This window comes from Chionomys nivalis, chromosome 26 (assembly GCF_950005125.1).
Source record: "Chionomys nivalis chromosome 26, mChiNiv1.1, whole genome shotgun sequence".
Taxonomy (NCBI): Eukaryota; Metazoa; Chordata; class Mammalia; order Rodentia; family Cricetidae; genus Chionomys; species Chionomys nivalis.
Window position 1 is genome coordinate 15,517,610 of NC_080111.1, and position 12,923 is coordinate 15,530,532.

Here is a 12,923-nt window from a genome sequence, read left to right on the forward strand (position 1 = left end):
AGGGTGAACAGATGCTTCTTCCCACCATCCGAGGAAAAGTCACAAGGACCTGAGAGTCAATATGTCTGGCTCTGCAGGCCAAGTGGTGTCTTCTTTAGATTGTTTAACGCCATCACAGTGGGCAAGCACTTGCAGAAAGTCAGTGAATTGTTGTGTCTTACTTGGTTAACACTGTAGTTGCTAACTCCCGGTTCAGCCCATACCATGTACTTTCATCAGAAGTGAGTCACAGAAATGGAGGGAAAACCCACACTTTACTAATGTACTTTATTAACTGTCTGTTACTCTGAAAAGGCTAATCTACCAAGTTACCATAGTTTTGGGATATAAATATTTTTAGTTAATATACGTCTATGACAGATACAAGACAGCCACCATCAATTTATCTTCATTCAGCAGGAGTCTTAAATAGAGCAGCGCGACTCTTGTACTTCTCTGCAATCTCTTTGATATTTTCCAAGAGGTCTTCAGACATGCATCCTTCATACTCTCCGTCCACTTTAACAGTCTGTTCTTCAAGGTGCTTCTAGTGGAAACAATTCACAACTCTTAATGTACAAACATGAATTTTGTTTCAAGTGTGACATTTACATACAAGAATGACATTTGCAAATTAAGAAAAGAACCAGGTGGATGTAATAGTAGATGACTGTAAACTCAGCACGTGAGAGACTGAGACCGGAGGATCACAGTTTAACACCAGTCTGGACTGCCAACAAAGACCAGAGAGAGAGAGAGAAAACAAGCTCCACTAGGAGCAAAAGCCAGGAGCAAATCCAGTCCCCAGGACCTCTGCCAGTCTAGGCGTGTGTGAACCTGGGTCCTCTGAGGGAATAGGCAAGAACCTGGAACCTCCACGGGTCCGAGTGTGAGTCTGGGACCTCAGAGGGAATGAGCAGGTCCTCTGTGGGTCCAAGTGCACCCGAGCCTGAGACTTCCGAGGCAGTAGACTGGAACCAGAAACCTTTCCAGGTCTAGCTCCAACCCAGGGACTTCTGCAGGAGGGGATCCAGACCAGGATTTATAGAAACAGATCAAAGCCAGCAACCTAGGCCAAAGTAGGCCCGAGACAGCCAACTCCAAGGGAGCATAGCAAAGCACAAGAACACTGCGCTATCTCCAGGAACAGGAGTAACCAACAGGGTAACTAGAACTGTGACCCTGACTGTACCTGACTGTACCATGAGGAACTATCTGAGTTGTTTTTTTTTTTTTGATTCACTGGCATCTAGAATATTATTCAACAGAATCTCAGACAGCCCAGCCACACCTAATAGAGGAAAAGATGAGTAGAAAAGGTAAGATCACACTCTACACCACAAAGAACAATACAACACCAGTAAAACCTAAAGACCCTACAACAGTAAGACCTGAACAACCAAATATGGATGAACCAGAAGAAAATGACCTAAAATATAACTTCAAGAGAATGTTTGAAATTCTTAAAGATGAAATGAGAAATTCCCTTAAAGAAATCGAGAAAAAGACAAATAAAAAATTGGAAGATATCAGTAAATCACTCAAAGAAAACCAAGAAAAAGAAATCAAACATATAAAAGAAACTACCAAGGACTTGAAAACTGAAAAGGAAACAATAAAGAAAACACAAGCCTATAAAAAGACAAAGGCTAACAGAATGGATATGAAAACAGGATCCATCCTTCTGCTGCATACAAGAAAGACACCTCAACCTCAAAGACAGACATTACCTCAGAGTAAATGGTTGGGAAAATATTTTCCAATCAAATGGACCTAAGAAACAAGCAGGTGTAGCAATCCTAATATCTAACAAAATAGACTTCAAACTAAAACCAATCAGAAGATATGGAGAGGGACAATTCAAACTCATCACAGGAAAAATTCATCAAGATGAGGTCTCAATTTAAACAGACCTCTAACCTGCAAGAAAATAGAAGCAGTCACTGAGAGTCTCCCAACCTAAAAGAGTCCAGGCCGGCTGGTTTCAGTGCAGGATTCAGAATTTCAAAGAAGAGCTAATACCTATACTCATCAAATTGTTCCACATAATAGAAACAGAAGGAACATTGCCAATTATGATGCTACAGTTACCCTGATAATGAAACCACACAAAGACTCAACCAAAAAAGAGAATTACAGACCAAACTCCCTCATGAACATTGATGCAAAAATACTCAAAAAAACACTGGCAAACTAATCAAGGACACATAAAAAAAAAACATCCACCATGATCAAGTTAGCTTCATCTTAGAGATGCAGGGCTGGTGCAACATCTGTCTATTTCAAAACCTAGCCAGTGGATCACTAATAGTCAGATATGGTACTGGATGCTACTCTTCCTAACCCCTCTTTCTTTATTTCTTTTAGTTCTAGTAATTACGCCCTGTCTCATAAACCCCTTGTCTAAATTTCTTTAACAACAAATCCAAAGATTTCTAACCAGACTTTGAACAAGTGACTATTGCAGGATTACCAGCCTACAGCTACAGAGCCAGAGGCCTGTGCGTCCAGTTATATCCTGGGGCTGGAGATCAAGATTGTCCCAAGAACTTCAATGCCCCAATGCAGCAGGAAGTAGTCTCATGAAAACATCGCCCTCTTCTAATCCCCTGTTATTTATTAACAAATAAAAAGGGGGAGTGCAGGGTAAAAGGGACAACTGGAATAGGGAACCAACCAATCCCTCAGCACCCTGACTCTGAACCCAGAGCCAGTGAGAGAAACACACCTTGGATTTGAGACCTGGGCCAGGGAAAGAAACATCGTTATTCCTGAACCCAGGACTAAAGACATGTGCTCTGACTCTGAACTAGTGTCAGAGAAACACACACTGTCCCTAGAATCAGAGCCAGACAAAGAAATGTGCGCTGGTCCTAAGATAGAGACACCAGTCTGACAATGGGGGGAACTAGGCCCACTGGATGTGGGGGGCAGACTGTAGGGCGACCGGCAGCGAGAGCAAGGTTTATCTCTACTGCTGTGCTGGCTTTCTGGAACCCATTCTCTTTGTAGGGATGCTCTTCTCAGCCTGGGTAGTGGGGAGAGCAGTGGTCCTGCCTCAAAGCAATGTGCTAGACTTTGTTGACTTCCCATGGGAAGCCTTACCTTCTCTGAGGAGTGGATGGGGGATGGGGTGGGAGGATGTTGGAGGGAGCAGGGGTGGGGGGAGTGGGAACTGGGATTTGTATGTAAAATGTTAAAAGATAGGGTTTTTTCAAATAAATAAATAAAAGGCAAATTTGTTAGTCAATTCCTATAGAAACAAAGCAGCTAGAATTCAGCAAAGAGCTTCATACTTACTTCCAAAGACCCTACATGTGTAGCAACCATCTCTAAAAGATGCTGTAAATTACTTCCCACTTTTCTCCTTTCTTCAGCTGTGCTTTGTAGAACCAGTTGGTATCTACAGAATTAAAATAAGAAAAATGACTTGTTTAATATCTAGAAAATAAATGAATAAATTACTAAAGTGTAGTAACCTGAGCAAAATGCAAATTTTGCATTTATATATGTTACTATTTTCCCTGAGAAATATTTTGTGAATATAGAAAACCATGCCTGGTAGAATCCATCCAAATGCCATTATGTAAGCACACAGCTCAGATCTCTCCCAGTTGCTTCTGGTCACATGCTGTGTGGTCAGCTACCCTGATGAATGACCCTCCATCCCATTTCAGATGAACCTTCCACCTCTTCGCCCAAGCGCTAGGCTATGGTGCCTGCCTGGCCTTGTAGGTCTTAAGTTGAAGAGTTCCGTATTTATTGCATTACTTATGTATTTCGGAATTATTTAAGATGTCTACAGCCAGGTGTGGTAGAGCATGCCTTTAATCCCAGCAAAGACAGGCAGTCTGGACTACACAATGTGTTCCAGAATAGCGAGGGCTACATATAAAGAAAGACCCTATCTCAAAAACAAAACAATGGCTGCTTGGTGGTGGCTCACATCTTTAATACCAGAACTTGGGAGGCAGAGGCAAGCATATCTCTGTGAGTCAAGGCCAGCCTGATCTACAGACCAGGACAGGCTCCAAAGCTACACAAAGAAACCCTGTCTCGAAAAACCAAAACCAAAAAGAACGAAAAACCCATAAAAAAACCAAAAAACAATAACAAGAACAAAAATAACAAAAAACTCAAACCAACCAAAACAAACAAACAAAAAATGGATTCATTTCCAGGCATTAAAAGCTATTTAATAATCTAGCTGGGCAATAACTCTAATAGTGGCATAAGGTATCTTAATTTTTTGACTTAAATCCTTAAAATATCATTCTTTGCACCCCAAATAGTTTCATAATAGGAATTAAAGATAAAAAACAGGAAGCAGCTTTACAAAGTTTAAAGAATCAGATCTTGGCGAGGTGAACTTACTCTCGCTGGACAGCCTCTAGCTCATCCATGGCTTCGCTGAGGCCCTCGTTCACAGCACTCTCCAGTAGGTGCTTGTGTTTCTCCAGGGATTCAAGCTCCCTGTCACACTTCTCATCTTGTTCCTCAGCCTCCTATAGGAGAAAAATCATTTTTTTCATTCATATTCCATTTGCTAAAGGCAGATTTAAGTAAAGTAGGCTAAGCATTAAAAACAAACAAAAAACCAGAATGTTGCATCATTTATATTTCCAAGCTGTTGACTGCCTTCTTTAACTGTTCCAGTGGGGACTCCATATGATAAACACAAATGTGCCCCCTCCAGGAAGATTCTGTGTTTCAAGTCTAATTTAAGGAAACCTGGTACTTTGATTAAATTTTTTTTTTTTTTTTTTTTTTTTTGGGGTTTTCGAGACAGGGTTTCTCTGTGGCTTTGGAGCCTGTCCTGGAACTAGCTCTGTAGACCAGGCTGGTCTCGAACTCACAGAGATCCACCTGCCTCTGCCTCCCGAGTGCTGGGATTAAAGGCGTGCGCCACCATCGCCCGGCTACTTTGATTAAATTTTCACACACATATTAACTATGTTTAGTAAAATTAGTTCCAATCATTCTCAGATTCCTAGGTTTGTGATGCTGAAGTATGGACTTACAGTCTTTCACTTGAGTGCTTTCAAGAATAAACTTAACCTTTCATGCAAGGAATATGATAACAGTAAAAATAATAGGCACATATTTCACACTTCATGTGCAGATCATATTTTGTGTTACAATTTCCAAAAATTCTACACTGCTCGAAAAGCATCCTGTATATAATATAGGGCAATACAAACATTTCTATTTGTGATACTTTGCTGGTATAACTAATTAATAATGGCACAGTTGTAAAACTTAATTGTATGATGGCCCGTGAATGGGGTCTCAATACCTGTCTGTGAAAATTCAGGGTTGGACAGAACAGTGGCAGTCAGTCTTACACCTTACCTACCTTCTGGAGCTCTTATGAATAGACTGAAATTTAGTTGGAAAAGTAAGTTTGCAATGATTTTTTTTAAGACTTACTTATGTATCATGTACATAGGGTTCTGCCTGCATAACAGAAGAAGGCACGAGATCTCATTATAGATGGTTGTGAGCCACTATGTGGATGCTGGGACCACAATGGGACAATGGAACTCAGGACCACTGGGAGAGCAGCCAGAGCTCTTAACCTCTGAGCCATCTCTCCAGTGCTTTGCAATGATTCTTAATGGACAATTACTTATGCCCAGGTGGGTCTCAAAGCTGTGCCAATCCTCCCATGGGGTCTTCTAAATGTTGGGACTACAGGTATGATGACACCACACCTGGCTTTTTTGGCTGAGTTTTGAGGCCTCCTCTCAGCTTTTGAATACCGCCACATCCAGCTAAGATTTCAGACTCGAGTCAGATGAACACACCGGTCAAGCTCCTACCTTCACAGTTTGCTGGTAAAGGTCGTCCAGCTTTTGCACCTCTTCCTTCAGCATCCTCACACTTCTCCTGCTCTCCGTCTTCATGGTGTTCAGCTGGACAGACATCAAAATTAACACTTAACATTATAGAACTTTTATATTTGCTTTTATGCATATTTATTTATTGTGTATGTGAGCGCTTTGCGAGCATGGGTATGCCTGGTACCCAAGGAGGTAAGAGGGAGCCAGATTCTTTGAGACTGGTGTCAATAGATGGTTGTAAGCTGCCATGTGGATGTTGGGAATCAAACCTGGGCTCTTTTCGAGAGCAACAAGTACTCTTAATTGATGAGCACCTCTCCAGTCCTTGTTTGTCTTTAAAGAAGTACTATTTTTTTAAGATTCTACTTTATGTGTAAGAGTGTTTTGCATGTACGTATGTATGTATATGTATGTATGTACACCACGTGCATACCAGGTGCCTATGGAGTTCAGAAGATGACATCAGATACCTTGGAATTACAGCTACAAGGGACTGTGAGCTGCCATGTGGGTGCTGGTAACTGAACCTGTGTCCTCTGCAAGAGCGGCAAGTGCTCTTAATCATGGAGTCATCGTTCAGCCCTAGCAGCTACTTCATTTTTTTTTCTTTAAACACAGATGTCAAAAACATACATTAGGAAAGAGCCTCTTTAACAGATGGTGTGAGAAAACTGGGTGTGTACCTGTAGAAGAATGAAATCAGGTCTCGAGTCTCACACTACATGAGACATTGAAAGTAGATCACAGACTTCATGTGAAGACAGGACATGCTGAAACTGCAGGGAAGACACATCAACTACGTCCTGTGTCGATAGTCATCCTATACAGAGGCAGGAACTTCTGAATGGACTGTGACAGCAGAGAACACAACCCAAGGACTGACACATGGGATTATAGCAAATCAAAAACCTGCCTAACAATGGAAACAACCTCACAACTGAAGAGACAGCTTACAGATTTGAGGAATCACTGCCAACTCTGTATCAGATAGGGGTCTATTATGTAAAAACAGCCAAGATTAAACCAAATCCAATCCATATATGAGATAAAGAAGTGAGCAGTCCATACTCAAAGGAAGAAATAGAAATGGCCAATGATATTTGATGACGAGTTCAACATACTCATAAGCCTTCAGGGAAAGGTGAATTAAAAATGATTATAGCCAGGCGATGGTGGCGCACGCCTTTAATCCCAGCACTCGGGAGGCAGAGGCAGGTGGATCTCTGTGAGTTCGAGACCAGCCTGGTCTACAGAGCTAGTTCCAGGACAGGCTCCAAAGCCACAGAGAAACCCTGTCTCGAAAAAAAAAAAAAAAAAAAAAAGATTATAATGCCACCTTACTAGCTCAGAATGACTTTCATCAAGAAAACAGATGACAACAAATGCTGGCAGGAATTTGGGGAAAGAGGAACCTTTACTCACTGCTAGTGAGCATATAAATTGCAGCTACTGTGGAAATCAGTAAGTAGGTTTGTCAAAAATAAGAAAGTGGTGGGGGAGACAGCTCAGTGAAGAGCACTGGCTGCTCTTACAGAGGACCTGGGTTCGGTTCCCAGCACCCACTTGGTGGCTCACAACCATCTATGACTCCAGTTCTAGGAATTCTCTTCTGGCCTCCACAGTCACCACGGATGTACACATATATACAGGAAAAGTATTTACACACATAAAAATAAGGATAAACAAATCTTTGAAAAAAAAAATACAACCAAAACTATGACATGATCTGCCTATATGCCTCAGTGATTAAGAGCACTTCTTGTTTTTCCAGAGGACCAGCATTTGATTCCTAACACTCAAACCGGCGGTTCACAACCACCTGTAACACCAGCACCAGGAGGGTCTGACATCTCTCATCTCTGTGGGCACACACACACAGACAGACAGACATATACACAGATTTAAAAGTAAAAAAATGACATTTGTAGGAAAATGGGTCAAATTACAGTTCAGAATGTTAACTGAAATAAACTGCATTCAGATAAGCACTATGTTTTCTCTCGTGTGTGCAGCCTGGATTGAAGTTTCTATGTGTGAGTGGGTCGGTGTCCATGTGTGGATGACTCATGAAACTAGAGAACTGTGAGAGGGAAAAAGAGACCTGAAGGATTAGGGTACAGGGGCACTGACAGAAGATAATGCAATATTGTACTGGGAGAGCAGAAATTAGGTTGTTGTGGGCAATGGAAAAACAGCAGGAATGGGACAGAGGGGAGGGCAAGGCAAAGGCCAGAGGGCAGGGTGTGGAAGAAAGCATGGGTAAAAATGCCATTATGAAATCTACTACTTTGTAGCTAACTTACTAATCTTGTAATGGGAAATACTTGTTCTTGTAGCCACCGTCCCACTTGAAATGGAGTCCATGGGGCAGGTGTTGTGCTATATTAGTTCAGACATCTATTACAGTACCAGGCATATGTCATGAGTAAAGCATTTATTTGCTGAGCCAGTTGTTGCCATGCATGCATCTAATTCCAGCAGTTAGAGGACTAAGGAAGGCCCGAAGATTGTGGCTAGAGACTCACATATACTGAGCAAGACCTTGTCTTAACTATACTGAGCAAGACCTTGTCTTAAATAATAAATGCCTATTTGCCAAATACATTTCAATGGCAATTACTGCATTTTATGTCTGTTGGTGATTGGTTTAATTTTATTGTGATGCCTATAAATTGTTGTACAGGCCTATCGTAGCCTCTTGATAATTATATGTTTATATTCTATGACAATTTTCATGTCTAAAAATCATCTGACCTTTAATATTTGAAAGCATTCATCAGTAAAATAATTTGTTAATGAAATCTTTTTTTGAGAGTTAATCAATTTTATTTTTTTCTGGTTATTTTGACTTTTCCATTTTGATATCTTATTGTTTATGTGGTAATCCATCTTAATATCTTCTAAAATTTAGAAAGGTTTTTGCTATACATACCAGGATAACCTTGGACTTGTTATGTAACGCAGGCTAACCTTGAACTCAAGATTCTCTTCTCAGCTTCCAGAGTGCTGGAATTACTGGTATGCACCACCACGTCTAGCTCAATTATTTTTAAAATAAATTATGTGTCTACGTGTTTTGTAAGCAAGTGTACATCATGTTCATGGAGGCCAGAAGAGGGCATCAGATCTGCGGGACTGGAGTAACTGAGGGTTGTGATCGACCAAGCAGGTGCTGGGAATGAACACAGCCCCTTTGGAAGAACAAGTGCTCTTAACTGCTGAGCTACCTCTTCAGCCTATCATCAATTATTATGTACATATATATATATATATATATATATATATATATATATATATGTTTATGCATATAAACGCCTTCCCTGGATGTCAGCATGTGTGTCATGTGCTCCTAGAATCAGAAGAACCGGAATTACAGATGGTTTTGAGTTTCTGTGTGAGTGCCAGGAATTGAATTCAGGTCCTCTGCAAGAGCAACCAGTGCTCTTAATCACTGAAAAAACCTTCCAGTCCCACATACATATAGTTTTTCTTTTTCTTTTTTCTTCTTTTTTTTGAGTCATGGGTTTATGTAGCCCAGAACACTGGGTTTTCCTGCTTTCCAAATCTGGGATTATATGTATGTCCTACTGCACAAATGTTTAGATTAACTCTTTTGGTTTTTTGAGACAGGGTTTCTCTGTGTAGCCTTGGCTGTCCTCTAACTCACAGAGCTCCTCCTGCTCTGGCTACTGAGTGCTGGGATTAAAGGTGTGTGCTGCTACCACTACCACCTTTTTCTTCTTCCTTCTTTTCTTCCTTACTTCCTTTTTCTCTTTAAAGACTTATTTTTACGTGGGCTGGAGAAATGGTTCAGAGGTTAAGAGCACTGACTGCTCTTCCAGAGGTCCTGAGTTCAATTCCCAGCAACCATATGGTGGCTCACAAGGATCAGTAATGAGATCTTCTGGCCTGAATGCATATATGCAGGAAGAACCCTGTATACATAATAAATAAGTCTTTAATAAAAAAGAGAGCGAACAGGGAAGAAGTTTCCTTTCTCATTTAAAAAAAAAGACTTATTTTTATGTATATGAGTACTCCATCTGCACGTACAACTTTACCTCAGACGAGGGCATGGGATCCCACTATAGATGGTTGTGAGCCACCATGTGGTTGCTGGGAACTGAACTCAGCACCTCTGGAAGAGTAAGCAGTGTTCCTAGCCGCTGAGCCATCTCTTCAGCCCCTCATCAACTTTTTCTTAAAGACTGATTTTTGTTTAAATTTTTCATGACTCAAACTGACTTGCACTATTACTAAACATAGACCATTTTTGATTTTAAGATTTCCTGGCTGTTATGTATTTTAGGTAGGGTCTTACTATGTGACCCTGCCTGGCCTGGAACTTGCAATCTTCCCAGCCTCTGATAACAAAGTGCTGGAATTGCAGGTACAAGGCACACTCCTGACCTCTATTTTATTGAGGGGGGAAAAGGTCTTCCTAGTAAAAAGTAGTTTTTTTTTTTTTTTTTTTTTTGGTGGTACTGGGAATTGAACCCAGGGCTGCAGCCAGATGCTAAGAAAGTACTTTACCACTGGGCCATGTTTGTAGCCCATAAAGTCAGATGCCATAGAATTTGTTAACAGTGAAAACAACTTTGTGGATTACTTGAATAGCTATTTATGTAAAGCCATGGGTTTTACTTACAGATTGCTTTAAACAAAAGAATAAAACTGGGTGGTAGTGGCTCACACCTTTAATCCCAGCAAATCCCAGCACTCAGGAGCCAGAGGCAGGCAGATCTCAGTGAGATCTATGGAGTGAGTTCCACCTACAGTCAGAGCTACACAGAGAAACCCTGTCTCAGACAAACCAGAATTTACACCACGTTGCTCAGCAATCACAAGTCACACTCGACGCTAGGCTGCATCACGTGCACCACTTACTTGCTCTAAAGTGTCCTCCAGCGCAATCTTTTTATTTAAAGCTTTGCTAATTTCTTCCTCACTTTCATTCAAGAGCTCTTTGAGAGGTACCTAGAAAATATATGAAATATGGGAGTCAAGATATATTAAAAATTCCCACGAGCTATGATTATATTATGATCTAAGACAATTTCAGAGGAAAAAAAATAAAGCCAGGACATTTTAAATATAATATACCATTGGTGAGAAAACATCACATTTTTTTGAAGCCAAGGTTTAGGAAAGAAAAAAACAGCTGGTCTCAACCTTCTTCCAAGTGCTAGGATTATGGGTATCCATCACAGTGCCTGACAGTCCACGTCTTTCTATTTGTTTGTATGTATGTACGCGTGAGTGCAGGTCCTTGCAGAGGCCAGAGTTGTGTCTCCTTGGAGCTGGAGCTACAGGAGGCTGTGAGGTGACTGATGTGGGTGCTGGGAACGGAACCTGGCCCCCTCCAAGAGCAGGACACAGTCTTAACTATGAGCCATCTCTCCAGACCCCCTTTCTCTTTATTCCTTGCTTAAGATTCTAGCTGTACTTCTATTTGTCTTCTAACCTGCTGATTTTACTTCAACACCGTACTGCATTGTTTCTCATTGTACTGAGAAAACCGAGGTAATACCCACTTTAAAATGATTAAATAGAAATAGTTATGTTAAATGTAACTGAAACTAAACTTTCTGTACAACTAGTATATACAAACAGTATACAATTCAGTGGATATGGTATACTTACATTGTTATCTAAATGCCATTTGTATTTTAGACATATTTCATTACTCCAAAAAGAAAATGCCATACGTCATTATGTATTAAGTCTTTTCTGTTTCTGTTTTCAGGAGACAGGGATTCTCTATGTAGCCCTGGCTGTCCCAGAACTCACTATGTAGATCAGGCTGGCCTCAAAGTTAGAGATCCACGTTCCCCTGCCTCCTGAGTGCTGGGATTACAGCCTTGTGTCATTACACCTGGCTCCTGAGTAAGTCTTTTAAAACTATTATTGACTTCTAATTTTGATCAGTTCCTTTCTTATGCTGTCCATCAAACCCAGACATTCTACAACAAACACGGGCTCTACCACTGTACATAAACCAACTCCTGGTAATGGGTGTGGTTGCACACGCCTGTAACCACAGCAATCTGAGGCCACTCTGGACTACGAGTTACAGTTTCAACAAAACAAAAAACAGGATGTGAAAGACGGCTCAGTGGGTAAAGAGCTTGCTGACCAAGCCTGGAGACCCGAGTTTGATCCTCAGACCACCTAAGGTGGAGGAGAGAACTGACCTCCACATGTGTCGCTGCGTGTACTCTCCCACACGTCTTTCCACAGTCTAATTAAGAGCAAAACAAATGAAAATCCTTGCCAAACCCCAAACAGCACAACACGATGAAACACAAAACCACCCCAGGCCTGTTTTTTGGAAGACTCAATGCCTTTTTACAATTCTCTTCCAAGTGGCTAGGATGATAGATGCTCTCCATCATTCCTAACTATTTTTGCTTTCTCCTTTATGGACTTATTTATATTAATTTTGTGGATACATGTGCAGGATGAATGCAGATGCCCATAAAGGCCAGAGACACAGGATTCTCCTGGAGTAAAATCAGGTGTGAATTAGTTGCGGTAGGCACTGGACTTCGAAATTGGGATGTCTCTACAGGCAATGCATGTTCTTAACCACTGCGCTTTCTCTCCAGCATCCTACTTCTACGTCCATTGCTCATTACTGTATAAAATATTTCTAGAGTAAAAGTAAATTTTCTGAACATATTCTTTGTGCCTAAATACCTTTTTACAAGATTATTTAAATCAGGTAATTATTTTCTTGCTGCAGCAATATGAAACCATTCAAAGTAGTGATGTGCAAAATCAGCTAGCTACCTGGCTACTGACAGAAATCAATGTACCAGCCGGGTGGTAGTGGCACATGCCTTCAATCTCAGCCCTTGAGAGGCAGAGGCAGGTGGGTCTCTGTGAGTTCAAGGCCAGCCTGATCTACAGAGTGAGTTCAAGGACAGCCAGGACTACACAGAGAAACTCTGTCTTGAAAAACAAAAAGCAAAAGAAGTCAATATGTGTAGTTTGACAACTAATGGCTTGCAAAACCAGTAAGCAATGATTTACTGTGTGTACTTTCTTAATTGACAGTAAATCTAAACTGAGTGTAGTGTTGTACCCCTTTAATCCCAG

General features: G+C 41.0%; 1 protein-coding gene across 1 annotated transcript in view; it reads right to left on the bottom strand.

Moving 5' to 3' along the window:
* Positions 1 to 286: 286 nt before the first annotated feature.
* Positions 287 to 12,923, bottom strand: part of Ndc80 (NDC80 kinetochore complex component) — a 36,564-nt gene continuing 23,927 nt past the window's right edge. Inside the window, exons 13-17 of the mRNA XM_057758712.1 lie at positions 10,710 to 10,799; positions 5,802 to 5,894; positions 4,354 to 4,484; positions 3,280 to 3,382; positions 287 to 526 (exon numbers count right to left, since the gene is read on the bottom strand). Coding sequence (XP_057614695.1) covers positions 389 to 526; positions 3,280 to 3,382; positions 4,354 to 4,484; positions 5,802 to 5,894; positions 10,710 to 10,799 — 555 coding nt within the window. The 3' untranslated portion in view covers positions 287 to 388. The remainder of the gene's footprint in view (positions 527 to 3,279; positions 3,383 to 4,353; positions 4,485 to 5,801; positions 5,895 to 10,709; positions 10,800 to 12,923) is intronic.